The sequence below is a fragment of the Rosa rugosa genome, chromosome 5, assembly GCF_958449725.1.
Source record: "Rosa rugosa chromosome 5, drRosRugo1.1, whole genome shotgun sequence".
In the NCBI taxonomy this organism is placed as follows: Eukaryota; Viridiplantae; Streptophyta; class Magnoliopsida; order Rosales; family Rosaceae; genus Rosa; species Rosa rugosa.
In genome coordinates, this window is record NC_084824.1 from 25,417,569 (window position 1) to 25,442,810 (window position 25,242).

The 25,242-nt window shown below is 38.5% G+C and overlaps 2 protein-coding genes across 2 annotated transcripts; one reads left to right on the forward strand and one right to left on the reverse strand.

Moving 5' to 3' along the window:
- Positions 1-984: 984 nt before the first annotated feature.
- Positions 985-2,344, reverse strand: LOC133711428 (F-box/kelch-repeat protein At3g06240-like). The gene has a single exon (XM_062137557.1). The coding sequence runs from the start codon at positions 2,305-2,307 to the stop codon at positions 985-987; it is 1,323 nt and encodes a 440-aa protein (XP_061993541.1). The 5' UTR covers positions 2,308-2,344.
- A 21,378-nt stretch (positions 2,345-23,722) lies between these two features.
- Positions 23,723-24,838, forward strand: LOC133711430 (F-box/kelch-repeat protein At3g23880-like). The gene has a single exon (XM_062137558.1). It carries the CDS (start codon positions 23,723-23,725, stop codon positions 24,836-24,838), a length of 1,116 nt encoding a protein of 371 aa, XP_061993542.1.
- Positions 24,839-25,242: the final 404 nt, after the last annotated feature.

Sequence of the window (25,242 nt, forward strand, 5' to 3'; positions counted from 1 at the left end):
TGAGCTCCTGCCATTGAGTTTACTCTCATGGCACGTTTACTTACTTGGAATGGAAAATAATCATGAATCGTAGACAAGTGGAATGGGAGAAGAAAGGAATCGGTATTGATTCCGGAGGAATGATTCCTAAACCCATCTCCCCCCTTCGTAATCGAATTCCTGAGTATTCAGGAATCGATTACTGATAAATAGGTGGGACCTACACCAATTCCCATTCCTTCATGTGTTAGTAAACACATGAATTCTTTTACCTGGAATCATTCTGATTTCTTTATGTGTTAGTAAACACAATGGTATTTTTACTCCGTAATCATTCCATTACATTTCATTCCATTCCAAGTAAGTAAACGTGCCATCAGTGGTATTTATTAATGAAGTTTCATTGATTTCCAAAAAAAAAAAATAGCTGAAACATGAAAACTGATGACATGTGTAGGCGTGTTGAAGATGCATGATTTCAAAGCTTGATAAGAGCTATTGATGGAAGAGGATCGCCGGTGTGTTGCACTCTGTCCACAACAAACTAGATCAAAGTGCTAGTCATCAAATCAATGGATGTTAAAGCATTCAATTTTTCAATTACTATAATGTATGAATTTGATTCTTTTATTAGTATGGTTATTATATTGGAATGATGGAATGCAAATAATTATGAGAAATAAAAAAGATTATAAAGCTCCAATTTGGCGCCTATTAGATGACGCCACTTTTTGAAAACCATACGATAAATTTGAAAACCATTCTTACCGTAGGCACTTCGTGAGTAAAAATAGTGTGCAAGCTAATTTGACAGCTGAAATGATAGCTGACAAGACAATAATCTTCGTAATTTCAAATTTTGCCATCGATCACATATTATGTTCTATAGAAACTGCAATACAGAGCACTGTCAATGATTTGGTGGCTGCATAGTGGTTATTGAATATATTGGTGGCCTTCTCAACAATTAGCACCAAAACTTGATGGTGTCCTACAGCTATAATTCTAGTAGTAGGAGTATTTATGTGGTCCAGCACTCGTCAACCTGCCATTTGGAAGTGTCATGATGCCATAAAAAGCAGTATTATCTATGCCTTCAAGTTTGTCACCTCCCTCAACGGAAACGATGCTACTCATATAAACAACCGCTTGAGTGTCTGGAAAATCTTCAACAAAATGAATAGGAAGATACTTGAATGTCTGTGTACCAAGGTTATACGAGACTACGCGTCCATCCACAGCAACCATAACAAGCTCGTCATTTTTCCAAAATACCAACGGATAAACCACTGGAATGTCAATGCCTTCCATGGGTCCTATGGTCAAATATTTTGTCCACGGACTCTTGACACCACAGGAGTTATTCATCATAACCCATATGTCGAAGGATTGAGGACCCACAATTTCATGTTCAAAGGAAACAAGAGCAATAGAGCCTTTCCACACTGCAAGCCTCCCTTGAGTCCCTCCATATGTTTCTGTATCTTGCCAGGGAAGCGATATCTCATAAAAAAGTTCATCACCCATATCAAATGAAAGGATGAACTTGTGGACGAGATTGTGGCCCCTGTCAAACCCACATACCTGCCAATAATATTTTCCCTCGTAAAACAGCTGTTGCTTATCCCAGCAATCTTTGAAATGATAATCATTGGTATATTTGGTCTTGATCTCTCGCCAAGAATTAGAACCCATTGTGTATACCTCTGTTTTAAACCAATAAGAAAACAAACTATACACTAGCAATCTAACAACCTTGTAATCTTTGCCTTTGGGGTCATAGCCAAATCCCAATAATTCAGTGTAGTTTTCTAATTCAAAGGCAAGATACAAAGAGTCCCTATTGGGGAGGATAAGAACAGACTTGGGAAGAAGCTTGAATTCCTTGATTGCTGGGTTACATAAAACAACGTTACCATAAAAAAGTTTCAGACAAATTATACCATCACAATGACCAGCAATTCCAAGATATGAGGAAAATCCTATCTGATTCAGAGGAGGCGGAACATTAAGATTCTCAACAACAATTGAAAAAAGGTCGTCAACATCATCGTTGCAGCGATTAAGTAATGACAATAGAATCGACCCTTCTTCATTAGATATCTCATGGTCAACCATCTTCTCAACGGTGTGCTTGAAAAGAATGGAAACGGATGAGGATGCGCGTAGAGAATTGGAGAGGTGTTTGGCTACGAAACTATGGCTTTTGATAAGATTGCACCACAAGGTACAGACGCATTTGAATCGCATCAAGGATTTAGGAGGTAGTCTCGATAGGATTTCCTCCACGATTTCGTCGGGCACATGCAATTTGCTACAGTTTGCCATATCGATCTCTTATACGATCGAATTAAAAGACTGAAAGGGGGGATGAAGAAGATTCTTGACCTCAGAACTCCAATCTCACCTTGGAATTCTTTGTTCTAGCTAAGTTAGTTGATAATTCAGGGGGTGCGGGCGTGCGGCTCGGCTATTTAAGCTTCCTCTTATCCTTCACAACCCTCACTTAAACCCACCGTCACTACTTATTTTCACAAAAAATCCATTAACATTGACATGGACATATGCAGTTTGAATAGGATTGTGATTTGTTATTAGGGCCGTCCCAATGGAAAGCGAGGCCTACTATAAGACACTCTAAAACGATTACAAAATAGTAAAATTTCTCTTAATTATTCATTTGGGAAGTATAACTGTATAAATGCAACAAATTCCGACATTCTTTGCTCAACTCAATTCCGGCGATGGGCAGTAATGGGAATACTGCTGATTTTACTTCAACAGGAATGTAACAGCTCCTTCTTGGCCATGGAACTGAGGTTATTTTTAAATAGATACTGAATTTGTGGTGTTAGCTGTTAAGTTGGATGCAGTGAATGCATAAGTTTCCAGTTTAATACTTGAGATCTAGTTTAGGTAGTATCAATCTCTGAGGATCACTTGATTTATTTCTGTTCCTGTGTAGAGCTTTACTGTGGATAGGTGGTCAAATCGAAAAAGCCTTTTGTGCTCCCAGCAATTGGAAAAGCTTGAACTGGGATCATATACAATTATACATACAAGGCTTTTTCCAGTCGACTGCAACTAAGCTATTCAAATGATTCACAGAGAAAAGGGATGCTCTATTAGTGGCATTAGACAAAGGAAGGAACTTCGCTGACCAGCCCTGGTAATGATGTTGTGGGGTATTTGTTGTAGTGTTGTAAATCGTGTTCATGACTTCATGTTAGCCCATTACTTGGGAACTGCAAGCATGATAACTACGTTACCCCAAATACTTCCAAGCATGATAACTGCGTTACCCCCAATACATCCAAGCATGATTTCTATGCTGATTCAAATGGCGGACACTAAATTCTGACATTTATTGTGCTCATTTTTGTCCAGGAGAGTACTGCTGCAGCAGATCACACGCTTGCCACGGACAGATGGTAGAATGGAAATAGCCTTCTATACTACCAGCCGTTGGAAAAGCTTGAAGTGCGAGCACAGAAGGCTATTCCATTTGGACAGGTGGTAGAATGGAAATAGCCTTCTATACTACCAGCCGTTGGTTACCTATCACACTCTTAATCCATGTAATGTTCTTTCAGTTCAATCTGCCACCAGTTGAGGCAACAGCCCAATGGCTTATATATATTCAAATTTTAATATGCAATGACATTGAACCGCAGAAGCAACAATGTGAAAGGAGGAGTGGTATTGCACTAGACCAAAAAAAAAAAAAAAAACACCGCTAATATAACGAGAACATGGATGGTGTACCAGGGCAAAGCACGAGCTAAACAGAACAAATTTGCACTGCATAGTAGTAATTTGACTCCATATATGGCCTACTGTTGTGCTTTGTACCTAGTGGTAATCAACAGCATCCCATACCCAAAAACAGAGTTTGAATCTCCTCTTCGCTTCCGTGTTTGGCCTTCTTTAAAGCTGAAAAAGATATATACACTACCAAGGGGTTTAATCTATTGAGACCAGCTTATGATTATGAATGGAGGATGGGTAGGGCAGGGCATCTAATCTTTTTAAAGTAAGATTGACCTACAAAAATGAGGACAAATTCTAAACCTAACATTTCCAAGAACTTGTTTTGTCTTCCCTTTTAAGTCCATTGCTCCAATCCGTCTGTCCTCCACCCACATTACCTGTCTTCCTCATAAGAGAATATCCAACCCCATCTATTACCATTAACCACACACCAAACTTTTGCCTGTTTCAGAAACCCAAGAACTTGCACCACTGATCAATTTCATAATCAATCTAAGCTGTGAAGCTGCATTTGACTATGATTATTCTTAAGAACACAAAAAAAGAAGAAGAAAAAAGATAAACCCCTAGGGGTTTCTTTAGGGGTTTCTTCATAAATGAAGACACAATCATCTATCAATCCACCAAAATTTTGCCAAAAAGAAAGAAAATCCCCAAAATTCATGTAAGCAGCGCCAATCACAGATAAACCCTAGATCTCTCCAATTTATGCCAGTGAACATTAGTAATTTAGTATAGAATTTCAACATATGGGTCTCAAATATACATTCATAACTAAAAACCCACATCAGATACAACACGAAGAACAAGAAAATGAATTGCTACTTCCCTTTCTCAAGTTTTGATGTCATGTGTACCTCTACATCCTGTGATGACCTCACAGCCTCTATTATAAGGGTTGGCCACAGCATGGCAATTGTAGTATGAAGCCCCTGGCCTTGCACAAGGAACCAAGTCCCTCCTCAGTGTCTCATAGCTTATGTACTTCTTCTGCATCGCTAGCACTCTTCTACTTATCTCTGAGTCCATCTCTGGCTCTGTTATGAAGTCCCCAACCTTGACATCAATTTCACTTCCTTTGAGTGCACTGAGGTCAAGAACTGAATCCCCATTGCAGATTGAGAAATGGGTAAGGATTAGGAGGAGGCCAAGATACAAGATTAAGATGGGATTGTCTCTGAGTTTGGACATTTTGATGTTCTCTGTTTTGGGGCTTCTTTGTGTTTTTGTTTTTGGGACTGGGAGAGTGAGATTCTGGGTGGTTGGATGGCTCATAAAGGGGCTTTGGGACATCAGCCATGGTCAGTTCCAAATGGTATATAGTTGGCTAACATTATACACATGTCATGTGCGACAAAGGAATTAATACCCAACCTCGTGATTCCAGTCAATTATTATTATTATTGTTATTATTATTTATTTTTCTTGTATAATTTTACCATTATATTCTTTTTTTGAGGTAACGAGCCAATTTTACCATAAAAAACTATCATTTAAAATGAGCATGTTAATAAGAAGCGGATGACTTTCAGTTGAGTTCATTGCCAAGGAGTTGTTCACTTGTTCTGTAAGTTATTTCCAGTAATGGAATTTTTGTTGGCCGGTGCTTAATGGTTTCTTTGCGATGGTGCGATATATGTAGATGGCTGATCAACAGTTTCAGGCGGTATTTTCATCATACAAGTAGTTTTCTTAAATAGCAAATTAAGAGGTATGAATAGAACCACTTTTTTTTTTCATCATACAAGTAGTTTCTTTCCTATACCAACTTACATGTAAACTACTAACTACTGAATGGTTACTTTGTTGATCAGTTTCCTTGACCCTTTGGGCCGTTTGACCACACTGATCTTTTACTTGCATTACTACATATGAAGACCCAATAGCAGTTAATTGATCAGATCAAGGTCTATGTTAATATTGGAAGATGCCCCACATTCAAGTTGCTTCATTCGTCAGTTTTCATCAATATGCTGGTGCTGTTTGCGGCTCTAGTCATGTCTATCAACCGGGAGACGTCTCAATTCGAGATGATAATGGTCAACATCATTGAAGAACAACCAACTTAATTATTTCCTGATTTTCAAAACCGATGCATGACTCAAAGGCCACGTTTGGTTCGTGGAAAGGAAGCATCAGGAAAGGAAATTTGTTCATTTCCTGCGTTTGAGATGCAAAAGGAAAGGAAATCGTTTCCTGAAGGAAGGGAAAATAATGGGGAAAATGGTTCCTTCCAAATCTCAAAGGAATCACTTTCCTCTCTTCTTTCCTTACATTTATTACTCACAACATATTATTTTATTACATTATTAACAAATTTTTAACGACTTTCCTGATAACTTTCCTTACGTTACCAAACATCGGAATTGAAAGTTGTTGGGAAATTTCATTTCCCTTCCTATGGGAAAGACAAAGGAATTACTTTCCTTTCCGTGAACCAAACGAGGCCAAAATACGTGTGATGTTGTTACATTGGAAATTATTCTATGCACCGACGGTGCAAATGACTCAATACTTATAAGATAATCTTAACCCTTGATATTTATAATTAATATTTTTATTAATAACCTAGTAGTGTATTTAATATAATCTAACCATCCATTTATGTCGGTGCAAGTGCACGACGGTGCACTGAATCCTCCCCCTTTGTTACATGATGGCTTGATCTGCAAGACCAATAACCAACCATAGCAATCACAATAGCGCCAATCATGAACACTCACAGCTACGCACACATTTGGACTTCGTCATTACAATCAAAAGACTCCAAGGACCGGCATACTCTAAAGGGTAAGCGTTTAGGGGTGGCTAATCCCCAAGAAGGTTATCGACCACCTAACCGCTCTTACATGTAACACGCCATACCTAGATTTACCTATTTAGTGGTCATTTGGACCGTAAATGATCGAAATCTTTACGTTTACTTTCATTTCAAACATTTAGGGGGAACTCTAAGTTGATTTTTTCTTCGGTTCATTTTTTTAGGAAACTTCCTTGATGATATATGCAGACCACGTTAAACCGAGTCCGTGGACATGTGGCACACTAAAATCGGAATTTATATGAGTAAAATACGGTCTACAAAAGTTTAATTATTTCGTCGGAGTTGTTGGAGACTTCCATAGGAGAAATATCGACATTAGGTATAAAAAGGTCGAACCCTAACATTTTGGGGTACCCTCATGTCTCTCAGACTGTACAAATATGGAGAAAGGTATCCAGGTTAGACCCGATTCATGTTGTTATACGAACCGTGATCCGGAGAAATCATCGTCATCCAAACACTTGACACCGTGCCACCGGTGTCATTCGAACCTCCTCCTCTCCCTCTTAAGATCCATGGCTGTGGTTTACATCGATTGGCTTTGAGGAAGGACGAATTTGAGAATTTTATGCTCGCGGTGTTGTGGGAGACAACCCGTTTCGATCTTCATTTTTCGGCTATTTCAGCTAGCACTACCATATGGGTTTTGAAGCTCTCATTGTCCTCTTTCCAACACAACTCTTCCTCATCGAATCAACTTGAGGAGGGAGAATCGACGGGTCGAAGTTTTGGGCTGCCGAAACTTTTGAGGTCAATTCTACCTCTCTCGTTCATAATTACTCTGTTGCAGTTATAGATGTTGTTATGTTTATGATTATGAAAAATTTGGCATAGGTCTCAGCCCCCGATTTGGGGTAGGAAATGTGGCGAGTGGGGCCCATGCGCAGGCATTCTTGGTGACGCGTGCTGCTTCCTCTGGCCACCTTTGTTAGCTTGTTAGGTAGAGTTCTTCATTGAGAACACATTGACATGATTTTCGTGGCCATTGGAGAACAATTGGGAAGCATTGAAATTTCAAAAATGTCAGATTTCGATTCGTGACGATTCGACTGTTGGATCATAGTAATTTTTCTGCAGGTTGTTCAAATTATTAAATTAATAAAATTATTGAAGTTCAAGCCAATTCCGATATGAGTTCAGATTTTTGAGAAATTATGACAAATTAATTAATGGGGTTTCAAAGTTTCGTCTTGAACTTGAATTTATGGTTTATAGTTTATTTCCGATAGGAGTTGATTGTTAGTTGAATATTATGATTTATGACTTAATTGAATGTTATTCTATTACTGACAGTAGTATTGAACTTGAGTAAGTTTTTCGAGATACGATTCTTCGATGAATACCCCATATTTGAATTTTGAGTAACAAAGAATGATATTAAATATGTGATGTAATTATGATTATATTTTTTCCCTTGAGATGTAAGAGAATTAGTTGTGGGGAGTTGATAAAATAGACTTATGGGCGAATGTCATTAAGGAGGTTAACTATATTATCAGTGCATGCATGCATTACCTGGTCGGCAATACTCTCTAGACAATATTCAGGTTGGCAGTACCCTCCAAAATATATATCCAGTCGACAATATCATCCGATGCGTCATTTGGTCGGCAATATTATTCAGATGATATGAGATGGTTAGTCGGAGTATCCTCTAGCCATCGCCTCCTAGTAATCTGGCTGGCAGTCCCCTCTGATGCATCATCTGGTTGGCGGTACCTTCTAGCGATCGTATCCTAGTAATCTTATTGGCAGTGCCCTCCGATGCATCATCTGGTTGGCAGTACCCTCCAGATGACATGAAATGACTAGTCGCCAGTACCCTCTAGTCATCGCCCATTTTGTATATGTTATTCAAATACTTCAGATAGAGTGAAAAGAGTATTTCCATAGGCAGTTCCCTCCTATGCGTTATGAAAGTACTAGAATGGCCTAGAGGGGGGGGTGAATAGGCAACACTCTGGAATGTACACACAAAATCGAAACTGATATTAAGGATTGTAATAAGATTGCTATCCCAAGACAATGAGAAATAGAACAAGCAGAGATCAACGTAACAAGCAAACACACATATAAGAATCCAGGAAACACAGAAGATGTTTGCGCAGTAAAAATCCTCAAGGTGAGGTAAACAACTGCGTGGCCTTAACTCTTGAAGGCCAAGTGCTCAAGCACACACTATAAGATAGTAATCAAATTACAAAGTAGACTTACAACCTCTCGGATAACTCTGAACGCGGTTACCTCTAGCTAAACTCATTCAAGCCGGTTGAACTACTTCACACAAATTTGCTTCCTTCCTCTAGATGCACTTCACACGTATCGACTCGTCAATCTTCAATTCTTGAATATGCTTGACTCCTAACTGAACTCGTAGATCTTTCAAGCATGAGAATGATATGGATGATGTATGAATGAACTCTTGACTTACTAACTCACTTAGACATGGAACAAATGAATTAATGATCAAGACACAGCTTTGCCTTATGAAACAAAAGAACTTTTCTATCGTGCAAAGCTTTACCAAAAGAACCCTTATGCAGGACATATATATGCGTCAAGAGTAGACTCCCCCTAAAACAATTAGGGTATCATCAATTGTATTAAACAGTTTGACACCAATTAGGAAACAACCTTTTCAAAAAGATAGCATGATAAACAAAGAATATTGTATCATAAAGATAAAAGATATATGCATAAATAACGCATCAAGGACTTAATGACTGACATAACCACTTAAAAAAAAACTTCCTTTGGAAAACAGAACACACAGACAACGTACCATGCATGGACTCAATACAGACTACTAAGGGATTGACGCACAGCTGTCAATCCCAATACTTAGTTATGCAAAATGCAATGAATGAATCTTACCAGACCTTCCATACGAGTCAGCAGGATCTTGTCTTGTGTTTCAAGCCATGAACCTCAATTCCAATTGTTAAGATCATTCTTCTCAAACACACTCTTAAGCTAGAACTCTCTAGTTTTGTATAAAGGGAATGCCAACATACAAGTTCCTATACTAACAATCTCCCCCTTTGGCATTCCTATACAAAACTACACTCAACTAATCCTAAACTCAACGCAAACGTCTTCCATCATATCTGACACTTTCATTGTACCTGAAACACTCAACCAACATACCAAGTGAAAAGTAACTGAAATTGCATTAATCAAAAGTTCAAAGCTAACAACAGTCACAAGATCAACTTCTAACCAATAGTTCAGGTAAACAAAATCAGCTAGCACCAAGGAAACCAAAACAGGAAGTAAGCACTAGCTAGCAAGAATCATTCTCCCCCTTTTTGTCTAGGAATGACAAGGGGGCCTAACCAATAAACTCAAAGCGAACACCAGCCGGGAGAGCAACGTGATAGCCTCCCATGTCAAGAGAAAATGGTGCTAAATTGTTTTTTTTTTTGTTTTTTTTTTTTTTGAAATTTAGCACAGAGTTGACATTGTATAATCAAGGCCCAATATGAAGACCAATGTCAAGTGGTGTGCAATTGATATATTGTACCCGGTAATCTGCAAACACGAACAAGGACCCTAGTAGGAACAAGAAGAATGGAGCAAACCAAGGGCTAACAGGGTGTAGTGAGCAACTCCCCCTCAATCTGAGCCAATAAAAAAAATGAAAAGCACACACCTGATGATGAAGCAAGCAATGAGGCATGACTAGATCCCTGTGAGAGAGTGAATCTCAATGAAATGGGCATAAGTGAAGATTGTAACAATTTACTCACCTACCGCGTAAGACAAAATTAAGCGAGAACCAAGAACAACCAGCCAACCCAGAAAATTTAGACACGAACAAAAATATGTGCCCACCCAACTTGAATGAAAAGTGAACAAGAATCAATGTGGGGTGTAACTCGATCGAAGTAGCCAAACCGAGGCCTCAAAAACGTGTTCACATGCAAGGATCCATATTATTATGATGATTTTTTTTTTTTTATTATTATTATTATTATTATTTTTTAATGGAATCCGCATCCTTATAACACCCTTCTCCCTTTTTTTTTTTTTTTTTTCCGGACATTAAAGCACAACCGTAGTGACCCATGTAGCGAGTTTTACGTCAGTGGCTCTCAGACCAGTTGGTCTTAAGGCACTAAGTATAACAAGGATACCCCAAGGACTTATCAACTCGAATCACTAGGTATAATATCAAACAACCACCGGGGGACCAAACCATTCCTGTTTCTTCCCAAACCTCATATCGTTCGTCACGACCGAGGCCTGTTTACTTTGGGAATAGCCTGGCCAAGCTCCTTCAAGAGTATATTTTATTTTGGAAGGAGCAAAATAACACACAACAGAATCGAACCCAGTAATTGAGAAACCTCAAGTTCAGACAAACTTTGGACAAGGTGTGATCCCCACAAGAGATTCAAGTGTGCATGTGATTAGATCAAGGGGCAAGAGTGACCACAGACCTTGGTTCATGCTAGACGCCTAGGTTGGTAGGTGTAGCAAGGTCGGAACACTTGTCATTGGATTACCAGTAAGCATGAAATCAGGAATCAAATGCCTCAACCACAAGTCAAATTTTTCCATAACCATCACAGGGATTGCAGTCATGCATGCAATCCTTATACTAGAATTAAGAAACAATGTAACGAGACAAAACATGCACCTATACTAATTGAATGGAACACACAGTACATGCATGCAAATGTAACTAGGCTCAGAAATGGAGGGAGAGGATCAGAGTTTAGCACATACCCCTATAGCTTTACGAAGTGATGCAAAGCGAGTGTGATCTAGGGGTTTAGTAAGCAGATCAGCTAACTGATGTTCAGTGGGTACAAAGTCAAGTTCAAGTATGTCTTTTTCAACCAAATCACGAATAAAGTGATATCTAATATCAATGTGTTTAGTGCGAGAATGTTGAACAGGATTCTTTGAGATATTGATGGCACTTGAATTGTCACAAAAAATAGCAAGCTTACCTTGGCTGAAACCATAATCCATAAGCATCTGCTTCATCCATATCATCTGTGTACAACAACTTCCCGCTGCAACGTATTCCGCTTCGGCAGTGGAAAGAGAAATACAATTCTGCTTCTTGCTATGCCAAGCCACCAGGTTGTTGCCCACAAAGAAACAGCCACCAGAGGTGCTTCGTCGATCATCCAAATTTCCTGCCCAATCTGAGTCCGAGTAACCTGCAACTTCCACATTAGTCTCAAAAGTATAAAAGATACCAAACTTGGACGTACCTGAGACATATCTGATGATGCGCTTTACTGCCTCAAGATGAGATACCTTGGGATTTGCCTGATGTCGAGCACATACACCGACACTGAAGGAAATGTCTGGTCTACTTGCAGTAAGATAGAGTAGACTCCCTATCATGCTTCTATATAGTGTTTGGTCAACACTCTTTCCAGAAAGATCCTCACTAATTTTTGTGCTAGTGCTCATGGGTGTGGGGATTGCAGTTGCTGTTTCCATCCCAAACTTCTTCACCAAATTTTTTGCATACTTGGATTGTGACAAAAACATACCTTCTTTTAATTGTTGAACTTGCAGACCCAGAAAGTAATTTAATTCCCCACACATGCTCATTTCAAACTCACTTTCCATCACTGTAGTGAACTCTTTCACAAGAGTATCAGAGGTAGACCCAAATATTATGTCATCCACATATACTTGGGCTATCATTATGTGCTTATGAATTCTCTTAACAAAGAGTGTTTTATCCACTGCCCCACGCTCATATCCTTTGCTCAGCAAATGAGCAGACAAACGCTCATACCAAGCCCTAGGGGCTTGTTTCAAACCATACAAAGCTTTCTTTAGTCTATACACATGATCGGGATTGTGAGGGTCTGTGAATCCCTGTGGTTGTTCTACATAAACTTCTTCATGCAAAACACCATTTAAAAAAGCACTCTTAACATCCATTTGATAGACTTTAAACCTAAGATGACAAGCAACCGCAAGCAAAAGTCGAATTGATTCGAGTCGTGCAACCGGGGCAAAAGTCTCATCAAAATCTAATCCCTCAACTTGTGTATACCCTTGAGCTACAAGTCTAGCTTTGTTTCTAGTGACAACCCCTTTTTCATCAGTCTTGTTTTTGAAAATCCATTTTGTGCCAATAACATTGCAATTTTTAGGTCTAGGAACAAGAAACCACACATCATTCCTACTGAATTGATTAAGCTCATCATGCATTGCATTAATCCAATCATCATCACACAAGGCTTCTTTGACATTTTTAGGTTCAATCAACGAAATAAAGCCAAAGTGTGAAACTTCATTGATTTTCTCAACATTATTTTCCACAAAACAGAACAAGGCAGATTCACTTACCTCATGGGCTGCTCGGCTCCTAGTTTTCAATCCATCGTTCAATTCTCCAATGATGTCTGAAGCAGAGTGATCCTTTTGAACTTGCTTATGTCCTCGTCTGTGTACCGGAGGAGCACCGAATAGTGCCTCATTTATTTCATTATCCTCTTGATCACCTTCTCCCCCAAGTTGTACTTGATCCTTGCTAAGTGGAGGATAATCTTCATCTGCAAAGAAAGGCACTGAACGAACAACAGAGTCATCAATAGTTACATTGATCGTTTCAAGAACAGCTTTAGTTCTCTTATTGTACACCCTATAAGCTCGACTATTTGAAGAATACCCAAGAAAAATACCATTATCACTACGAGCATCAAACTTTGCAAGATGTTCTCGATCACGGAAAATGAAACAAGGACTACCAAAGGTTTTTAGATGACTCACATTGGGTTTCTTACCTTTCCACATTTCATAGGGAGTTTTTTCAGTACCTGGACGAAGAAAAACACGATTTGTAGTGTAGCAAGCAGTGTTGACAGCCTCTGCCCAAAACATGTGTGCTACTCCAGAACCACACAACAATACCCTTGCCATTTCAATCAAAACCCTGTTCTTCCTTTCAACTATACCGTTTTGCTGAGGTGTGATGGGTGCAGAATATTCATGCATAATACCAAGCTCATCACAAAAGTTAGCAAAAGATGCATTTTTAAACTCAGTACCATGATCTGTTCTAAGCCGAACAATGCAGGTATTTGAAGAGAATTTCTCATTTAAAATTCTTTTGCATAGTCCTTTAAAACTAGTGAAAGCATCAGACTTTTCTCTCAAGAAGTTTACCCATGTGAATCGTGTAAAGTCATCAACAACAACATGGAATGTACTTCTTACCTCCTATACTCTCCGTCTGAATAGGCCCAACTAAATCCATGTGCATCAAATCCAATGGTTGAGAGGTTGTGACTTCATTGATTGCATGGTGTGAGCTCCTTGTCTGCTTACCTAGCTTGCACCCTTCACAAACAATATATGTTTGTCCACTCAATTTTGGTAAGCCACGGACACCTTCTTTGTTGGACAGCTTCACAAGATCTTGAAAGTTTACGTGTCCCAACCGCTGGTGCCAGAGTTCCAAAATATCATCTGAGGTTTTGATCTTCATGCATACCTGTGGCATGTTAGTTTCATTTGCATGGATGCAAAAGCAATTATCTTTGGAGCGCTTTCCTCCCATGATACTATTACCACCATCATCAAGCACAACACAATTTTTCTTGTTGAAATAAACACCTTCATAATCATCACACATTTGACTCACACTGATCAGGTTAGAATGCAAACCTTCCACATATAGAACATTTTGCAGGTTAGGGATACCTGGTGTGCAAACACTCCCTTTGCCCATTACCTTTGCTTTCCTCCCATCTCCAAAAGTGACAGAACCACATGTGAACTCATTTGAGAATGAAGTGAACCAGCTTTTGTCACCTGTCATGTGTCTAGAGCAACCACTATCAATGTACCAAGTGTCAGCTCTTCTTGCTTCTAAAACAGTTAAGGCAACAAGACAAGTAGCTTCTATGAAGTCTGAATCATTAGAATTCACAGATGTATGCAAGCAAGTATTATCAGTGACAATTGAATCAGAACAAGGAAAATTCACAGAAGCAACATGACAAGAAAGTGATCCTTTTTCTACCCAGATTTGTCTCAATTTAGGAGTCAAGGACTTCGGGATTGAAACAAGCTTAGCAATCCTGTTAACCTCTTTCAGATGTTCTTTCAGTTTGACTTCCAAGGACAGATTTTGAACTGACCTTCTAGACACACTCAACCCCTGGAAGGTTTTTCTGAGAAGATTACACCTAGGTCTAATGTGACCAGATACACCACAGTAGTGACAAACAGGGATGAACCTTCTAAACGTTGAAAAGTTTTCAGTCTTGGAAGTCATATTTCCCTTCACAAACCTGATGGGCTTTGACTCTTTAGAGGTAGTGCCTGTAGAATATCCTAATCCCTTCTTGTCCCCTTCAGTTTTTCCAATGCCAATCATTTTTGAAACCTTTTCAGAACTTATGGAAAACTTGGAGAACATTTCTTGTGATTCTTTCAAGGAAAGCTCTAGACTCAGTTTTTCAGAGGACAGAGAGTTAACAAGACTAATTTGAGTGTTCAAATTTTCTTGCAGACTCTTGATACGATCAACATAAGCAGTTTTCTCAATCTCCCAGTTTTCAGTACAGGATTGCAAACGCCCAGCAATCCCCTCCTTCTCTTGTTCTGCCAGACTCAGTTTATCGCTCAAAGATTTATTTAGCTTCATCATTTTGGTTGAGGCTCTGCACATTTCTTGATATTTGTCTGCCAAGGCTTGATCAACTGTATCTTCACCATCAAGATCCTCTCCTTCAGACTCACTTGAGGGTGGATGATGCAGAGCAGCTGTCAAGGCAACATTTTCTTCTCCATACTCAGAATGAGAATCAGACTCAGAGTCACTCCAAGTAGTGTTCATGGCCTTGTTTGACCGAGCCTTGAATCTCTTGTTTCCACAATCGGCCGCAAGATGACCGAATCCCTGACACTCAAAACACTTAGGTCTATCATTAGAAGATTTCTTATGAGTGAACCTAGCTTTAGTGTCTTTTTCTGAAAAATAGTCATGACTCAAATTTCTCCTAGAACTAGACCCAGAGGAGTTCCTGGCATCTTGAAAAGACTTGCCAGATCTCAGAAATTTTTTATACTGTTTAGACAAAAGAGCAAAATCTTCAGCAGTAAATTCAGAATCACTATCCTTTTCCTTTACTATTTCTTTTGGCTTTTCATCCTCTTTCCTAACAGCATTCAAAGCAATGGTTTTCACTTTCCTCTCTGGCTTGATTTTCATTTCAAAGGTTTGAAGATTCCCAAGAAGTTCATCCAAGGTATAGGTATCTAGATCATGAACCTCTTCAATGGCAGTTTGTTTGTTTTGAAAGCTCAAAGGCAAGGACCTAAGGAATTTCTTAACGATCCTATTCTCAGCAATAGGGTCACCTAGGCTATCACACTCATTTGTCACATTTATGAGCCTAGAATGAAAATCATCAATGGATTCATCATCTCCCATGGTCATGGTTTCAAACTCAGTAATTAGTTTCTGAAGTTTCTGAATCCTAACTCTTTTGTTTCCTTCATAAGTCATTTGAAGAAGATCCCATGCCTTCTTTGCAGTCTTACAAGTTCCAATACGTTTCTTTTCTTTCTTAGAAAGAGCCGTATACAAGCTGTGTCGTGCTTTAACATCATTGTTATAGTCACGCACTTCAGCTACTGACCACTCATTCCTCGGCTTAAGTTCTTTTATAGTCTCAGAACTCTCAGCAGCTTTAGACTTAGATTCCTTTGTGGGAAGTTCCCACCCAGTTTCAACAATATTCCAGATATGTTCATCTTGTGAATGCAAGAAAGCCTGCATCATAACTTTCCACTGAGAATAATCCTCCCCATCAAAGAAGGGTGGACAATTTATAGACCCTGAACGCTCTCTATCACGATCCATCCTAGACAACCCACAGATCTCACTAGAAAGACTAGTGACCTGCTCTGATGCCAAATGAAAGTACTAGAATGGCCTAGAGGGGGGGGGGGTGAATAGGCAACACTCTGGAATGTACACACAAAATCGAAACTGATATTAAGGATTGTAATAAGATTGCTATCCCAAGACAATGAGAAATAGAACAAGCAGAGATCAACGTAACAAGCAAACACACATATAAGAATCCAGGAAACACAGAAGATGTTTGCGCAGTAAAAATCCTCAAGGTGAGGTAAACAACTGCGTGGCCTTAACTCTTGAAGGCCAAGTGCTCAAGCACACACTATAAGATAGTAATCAAATTACAAAGTAGACTTACAACCTCTCGGATAACTCTGAACGCGGTTACCTCTAGCTAAACTCATTCAAGCCGGTTGAACTACTTCACACAAATTTGCTTCCTTCCTCTAGATGCACTTCACACGTATCGACTCGTCAATCTTCAATTCTTGAATATGCTTGACTCCTAACTGAACTCGTAGATCTTTCAAGCATGAGAATGATATGGATGATGTATGAATGAACTCTTGACTTACTAACTCACTTAGACATGGAACAAATGAATTAATGATCAAGACACAGCTTTGCCTTATGAAACAAAAGAACTTTTCTATCGTGCAAAGCTTTACCAAAAGAACCCTTATGCAGGACATATATATGCGTCAAGAGTAGACTCCCCCTAAAACAATTAGGGTATCATCAATTGTATTAAACAGTTTGACACCAATTAGGAAACAACCTTTTCAAAAAGATAGCATGATAAACAAAGAATATTGTATCATAAAGATAAAAGATATATGCATAAATAACGCATCAAGGACTTAATGACTGACATAACCACTTAAAAAAAAACTTCCTTTGGAAAACAGAACACACAGACAACGTACCATGCATGGACTCAATACAGACTACTAAGGGATTGACGCACAGCTGTCAATCCCAATACTTAGTTATGCAAAATGCAATGAATGAATCTTACCAGACCTTCCATACGAGTCAGCAGGATCTTGTCTTGTGTTTCAAGCCATGAACCTCAATTCCAATTGTTAAGATCATTCTTCTCAAACACACTCTTAAGCTAGAACTCTCTAGTTTTGTATAAAGGGAATGCCAACATACAAGTTCCTATACTAACACGTTATCTGGTCGGCAATATCCTCCAGATGGCATGATAAGCTAGTCAGCAGTACCCTCTAATCATTCCTCATTTCATATGAGTTGGTAGCAGGATATAGATATTCTAAATATAATGAGAAGTTGTCTAATGTGATCCGTTATTTCCAGCATCTTTCTTTCAGTGGCCGATTGGTGAGTACTATGAGTGAGTTGATTCTAGCTCCTGCTTGGTGAGTGCTATTGGTGAGATGATCCCAGTGGTTGCCTGGTGAGTAGCTGTTTGGTGAGAGCTACGTTGTAGTGTCATTATGGCTTTCCAGTTTAAAACAAATAATCTTGAGTAGCAATATTGAGTTGTATCGTAATATGATGATTGAGATCTAAGGGCTATGATCAGGGTTTTTTAGTTGGAAACTAGTTATTATTATGGGGAGCAGGTAGGCTCCAGAAGTTGAGGTTGGATTTGTGATAGTAGGCCTAGAATACGGTAAAATTCTATTAATAATGAGATAACCTCACCTAAAACGTAACAAAATCTCTAAGTGATTTAATATCCTACGGAATCTATACGAAATCCCCATGGAAACGGCCGGCCTATATATGGTCACAAGGCTTGTGGTAATCAAAATACTTGAATTAGCCTAAGGAAGTAGAATTCATATCAAACTTGCATTACTTGAATGATAAGTAACTGCCCTAGGGTTGGTTATGCAAAGACTCTTTATCCTCACATGTCATACTCCATATGAGGAGGGAAAAACACAAAATTTAGTATTGATTAAATCGATCGTCGAAGAGTCTTTGTCAGATACCACACTGAGTTTTGATTTTGTTTTGCAGGTAGCCATCAATCATATAAAAGATACAAAACTTATGATCTTTTTACAAATTGGTGCTTTCACTAAGAGTAGAACTCAAAGATTAACTCTTGTTGTGGGAGCTACTATCACAAAGGATTACAATGGAGAATATAAAAAACAACTCTGTGAACAATACACATGGTACTGAACAATCAGTTGTGATAAAAATACACTACCCCTTCAACTACAACCCCTGCGCATCATACCGCGTGCGACATAAAAAATCTTCTAGAAACTCGTGAACCATAACAAAATCTTCTAAATTGGGGGATGAAATCAGCTGTCCCCAATACACTATCCCTATTCTGTCCCCCTGCATTCATTGGTCCACAAAGATTAAGAAAATATTTTCTTAATATTTTGTTCCATTTTTTATTATTTGTGGACCAATGAATGCATGAGGACAGAATGGGGATAGTGTAATTAGGGACAGCTGATTTCATCCCCTAAATTGGCTTATATAGTTTCATAATAAACCAGCTTCAAGATTTGGACATAAAAAACTGAACCAACCCAAAACTTTCAGTCGGTTCAGTAAGTTTGAAGGGTTTTTTCCACACTCTTAACTAGAATTAGCTGTATTAGTTTAACCAACTTAAAATAAAGCAGACGCATCTCCAAAACCACACCTTGTCCATGAACCAGGACATCAACAAAATCAAAAAGTCTGTTGAGTATACGTAGCTGCAAAAAGCCATGAAGACGGTGCAACCTGAATAACAACTAATGGGATGGCCGTGCTCCAATAACGCACGCTTCAACCCCATAGCTTAACCTTCATGTACTAAATCGGCCATAAGTTCCTTTAGATAAATGATATATATTAACCGTAAAAATCTCTGGAAACTAGACATCCGAGGCTTTCCACCAATATAAAGATCGTCATATAGCTCGTCCTGTGAGATGCTTTCAATGCTCTGTCAAATTTGAGTGATATGCACAGGCAGATTTCCTGATTTTTCCTTTCATGCGTCTCATGTGCCAAATACATGTATTTTCTGCGTTTTAATCTCCACAAGCCATGCACATGTCTCATTAAATGTTGCACATGCTTCTCATGTGCCATTTAAGTTCTTTATTTTCTCCTTTGCTCCATAGGAATCCTAAAACAATAAAACAAACATTAATACTTTTTTTTTTTTGGAACGACAAACATTAATACTTTATATTAAGAGAAATAGTGTGATAAAATGTAGGAAAATATTAATATAAATGTCGCATATTATGCTCCTATCAAACATCAGTCATGACTAAAGATCAAAATTAAGGGAGATAAAGGGGGCAAGCAGCTTTAGAGTGCAAGATGGAAAAACTCAAGAAGGCCAATTAGGATCTTGCCAAGATTCGAACCATGAAGCAGGTGACTGAGATGGCCAGGGTTCCCTGAGTAGGGAAATCTAGGAAAAAGAACCCTCTAAGGGGTCAATATGCTGAGGTTCGAGAAATATAAAGAAGGATTATGCCCCTATATATGCACATGTTAGGGATTACAAAGGAGCAATGGTGACAAGGATCAACGATGACAGCATGTTCTGTAGCTAGTGTGTTCCAGTTTAGTCGAGCAACTGCTTATATGGTACCAGGACCTCTATAAGGAATCCATAGAGGATTTTAGCTCGCTCCACACTATTTTTTTACTGTTATACGGGTAATGGGATGTCAATGAATTACTTCAACATGCTACGATTAACAAACAATGAGTCGATCAGGGACGTACTATTAAGCTAGGTTTAAGGATAAGGTCGTGAGCACTGAAGGTTTGGATGATCGTACTATGACTACAGCCTTCAGGAATGGCATACGCAAGAAGCACAAACTATTCCAGAAGTTGTGCACAAAAGAGAAAATAACCTTAGCCAATTTCTATACGATTGCCATGAACTGTAGGGGTGGACACGGTTCGGGCCGGTTCGGTTTTGGGCCCAAACCGTTTTCAAACCGGTCAATGCGGTTGGGCCAAAAGTCAAACCGCCAACTGATTGACTTTCACGTGGGCCGACATATTCGGTTGGGCCGAAATATAAGTTCGGCCCGGTTCGGTGCGGGTCATTTTTAATGGGCCTAACTATCATATTTTTATTAGATTTTAAAGTTGATTTCAATTAAACAGTTTAAAGCCTGTTGCTCCAATTAAGCAGTTTAAAGCCCATTTCAATTTCAATTAAACAACCAGTCCCAGGCTCCCAGCAAAGTTCTCACTTCTCACTTAAATTGAATTGAATCAAGTTCTGCAAGTAATCATCAACAATAAACCAGTACTTAATTACACAATAAAATGAATCAAAGTTCCATAAAAACAAAAGAATCCATAGATTAACTTCATCAAGCTTCAACAAAAAACAAAATGAATCAATCTTCAACTTCATCAAGCTTCGAGCTTCCAATCTCCCATAGAAGAACTTCTTCCAAATCTTCTAGTTTACATCCCAGATTTCTCGATTGGCTCCCTCTATTAGTTCCCAGATTACACAAGTACAAAGGCATGAACCATAAATTAGCTTTCAATATTCCAGATCTTTAAGTTGATATCATGCAATACATAATTCGGAATTCATAAACCATAATTCTTAACCATATTGACAGAAACCATTAAACCCAATCTGATCTAAATAATAATAATAATAATAATAACAATAAAATTGAACAAAAGAAAATCGGATCTGCACCTTACCACAGATGGAACAGAAATAGAGCTTGGGTTTTTGTTGTGGAAGATTTTTGCTAGATGAGATAAAATGAGATCAGGTTGTATTACATCGTTTTTGATCCATGATCCTGTTCTCTTACTTCTCTACCAGCACCGGCAACAGCTTCGCGGCTCCTCAAGATACTCCCCCTGATTTCGACTCCCCCTGAAAATTACATTTCAGGTAATTCAGATAGTTTATGTAGACCAATACCTTGGACATGCTTCTGGAATGTAGACTTTGGTACTGACTTGGTGAAGAGGTCTGCACGATTGTCTTCAGATCGAGTCTGCTTAACTTCAATCTTCTGATGCTTCTTGTTGCGGATTGAAGAAGAACTTCGGTGCAGTGAAAATTAAAAATTAAGAATTAAAAATTAAATAAATTAAATAAAGAAAACGGCGATGGTGAAGTGAAAGATGAAGCAAAACGGCGAGAGATGAGGAGATTTTCAGGGTTTGTGTATGATTTTCGAGATAGAGTAGAGAGAGAGAGAGAGCCGAGAAAGCGGCTAGATAAGAATGAATGAGTGAATGAGAGAGTCTGAGAGTGGGTCTCGAATAGGTTAGGGTTTTTTATGATCAGGTAAGATCAAGTTCACATGAAACCAATCCAAAAGCAATTAGACGTTGACACATATTAAAAATTAACTGAAAATTAATATATTATATAAATTCAGCCGGTTCGGTTTATTCCTGTCGGTTCAGAAAAAGAACCCGGTTCTGACCCGATTCGACCCGGTCCGGTCCGGTTTGATGCATTTTTCTTCACTGTTTCTTCCGGTTCGGTAACCGAAACCCCTTTTCCTACCTGGTTCGGCCGGTTTTCTGCTCCCAGTTCGGTTTCTGCCCACCCCTACAGAATCCATGAAGTAGACTCGATATGATGACGCACTAGGGGCTGAGTAAATGAACTTCTATTGTTGTTTAAACCCTAGGCTTTGACGGTTAGAGTTAATTCATCTGAATCTTTTGTCAGGTCTAAGTTCATTGTTCGGTTTAGATAATATATCTACGTACTTATGGTAACGTAGTGGCTTTTTAGGTAATATCATATATCTTAGGATTATTTTTAGTATGTTTATAACTTCTAAACAATATTTTCTTTGGTATTTAATAGTGATTTTTCCAAACATATCTTTGGCAACAAATCTACAATTTCTTCCAAATTTGCAGAGGAATTGACTAAAGACATGCGTTTATCACGCTACAAATTTCCATATATAAATTCAAATTTAATGTCGGTTTTATTCAAAAGAACCAAAAACAGTATAAATAAGTGTGCAGTTGTGGTTTAAACTCATACTTTCTTAAATCCTGAACTCTTCAATATTTGTTCTTTTCTTGCTTGCTTGTTAAAGCGCGGTGGTGTGCGTCGACGACGATTCAATACTTGGGTTGCTGGACAACGGCGATTCAATACATTGGCTCCTGGACAACGGCAATTCAATACACTGGTACAAAACATCATCATTTAATGGTTGCTTCTCTTTATTGTTAACTAACAGGGGTCACCCACTATGTGTGTGGATAGTGGGTGGAGAGAAGTTAAAAGTAGTGAAAAAACTTCTCGTACAACTACCACATTTTCTGTTTTTTTTTTTATTCTTTTGTTTTCTATTTTACAATTTACAATATTATCCTTATTGATTAATTATATTTCATAATTTTTTAATATATAAAGGTTATATTGGTAAAAAAATTCAGTTTTGGAGAGCAAGCTCTCTTCTCATAATAATAGTATAGATATATTTTATCAATACAATGACGTAGTTATTTCTCTCTAATTTATAAACCAAAATATATAAACTCGGCTAACTTACATTCATAAATTAAATGTACAAGTTATTGAGAGCCATCAATCCTCCACTAAATAAATTTTACTAACCTCCAATAAACAGTTTATTGGCACTTCCGTAAACACTTTTTGCCATCATCGGAAAACCGTTACAAAAAAGTGATATTATTAGGAAATCTAAAGATTGTCTTTGTTGAGAAAATTTTGGTTGTATGAACAATCTCCCTGGAAAAAAAAATAAATTCCAATGAGCCTAAAATGTTACTCATTTCGGATAATTATTCATATAATATAGTGCTTTAAAAAAATAAAATAAAAAATGAAGTGAATGGTGATAAATTTTACCCCTAAGATCGAGAGAAAAAAAAATACTACAAAGAGTTTTTTGTTTTTTTTGTTTTTGGAAGGGAAAGAGGTCACATTCTCACCCCTAAGATCGAGAGAAAAAAAATACTACAAAAAGAGACGAAGACTATTTGCACATAAAGATTTGTGTCCGGTCACATTCTCACCTACTCGGCTCTCTCTGTATCCAGAGAAGTAATGAGGGGAACCCACTATCACCAAATGCGCATCCTAAATTTGTTACATAACCAACTGTTGTGCCCGTGAAATCTTTTTGTTTTTGGATGGGTTCACATGAAAATGAGCAACGATTTTGTAAGGACTTGTTTTGTTATGTTCTATTTGATCCCATATTTCAAGTTCCGCTTTTGTTTTTGCTCTTTTGGTCTTGTTTGCTTATTTCTTCGTTGTTTTGATGCGATTTGTGTAGATTTGTTAACTACATTTGGACATGGAAGGAGTGGACTTGACGTTGCCGAACTCGTTGAAAAGAAGGACCCCTTTCATCCACCAAGAGATAATTCGTGACATACTCTCAAGGCTTCCAGTGAAATCTTTAAAACGATTTGAGTGTGTATGCAAGCCCTGGCAAGCTTTAATCACCAGCATCAACCTAAACAGACCCCGGCTCCTGTACGCCCCTTTGTCAGTCAACCCCAACCCTCTCCTTTCCGTTGATTATGAAGCCCTGAATAATGAGGATGGTGTTGCAATGAAAGAGGTACATTGTCCAGCCGTAGTCGAGCCCGACACAACTTTGATATTCTTGGGTTCGTGCCATGGTCTGGTAGGTCTAGGAATGGATGGGCGTGACGGTCTTGTGTTATGGAACCCATCTACTGGAGATATGAGGGTGCTTCCAAAACCTACTCTTAGGAAGGATGATATGAATTTTCATGGTGTCGGTTATGATCCCTCTACTGAAGACTATAAAGTAATATGTGGATACAGTGATCATCTTAAAACTGTGATTGAGGTCTACTCACTAAAGAGGAATGCATGGAGGACTTATATAGACCTCAAGTGTGTCAATTTAAACTTGCAAGACCTGCAGGGTTGCTATTTAAATGGATCCATACACTGGATCAAGTTTAGCTTTCTGCGGTCTAGCATCATTTCATTTGATTTAGCAGAGAACAGGTTTAAGGAGGCATTGCCATTACCTGACTGTGGACCTGGTGGCAGCCACGAACTTAGCTCCTTGGGAATCGGGACTACCAGAAACTGTCTCTTTGTACATTCTGGACTCGATAAACCCAATCTTAACATATGGGTGATGAAGGAATTTGGGGTCAGGGAATCTTGGACTAGAGTCCTACATATTCCTTCAGCAGTTATAGGTCCAGACCATGGATTTGATGAACACGGGTTGAAACCTCTTTGCATTTTGGACAATGGGGAATTTTTGATGGCTTATGATGAAAAATGCTTGCAATTATATAATCCCAGCACAATGACATTTCGGAGAATTATTCAAGAGGACGATGATAATTCTCCAATCGAAACTGTTACTTACGAGGAGACTCTAGTTTCACTGCCAGTAGCAGAAGTGCTGGAGTTGGAGTAGATGAGAAGCCAACGTCATCTCAATCGATCTTCTCTCTTCTAATATGGTCAAGTAGTAACTTTCTAGTATTCTATCATTTGGAGCAGAACACAGGCATGTTGGGGGCATGCGAAACATTTCTTGGCTTTCTATATTGTTCCTTCTTTTAATAAGGCTTTACCTGAATCTATGAGATTTCAAATATTTACTTATAATTGGTGACTGAAATGTATTCAAGTTGTTTCTATGTTTCTGTTACTCAGCATTGGAAGTGCAAAATTTCTAAACAGTTTCATTGTCTCTTGAATAAAAGTGATCTTTTGCGCTTGTTATAATCTGCATTCCTATGTTCTGTTTCTACTTGCAAAATACCTGTCATGCGTTATTTTGAATGAACTAGGGAGCTCTTCTGTCAGAGTCCAGAG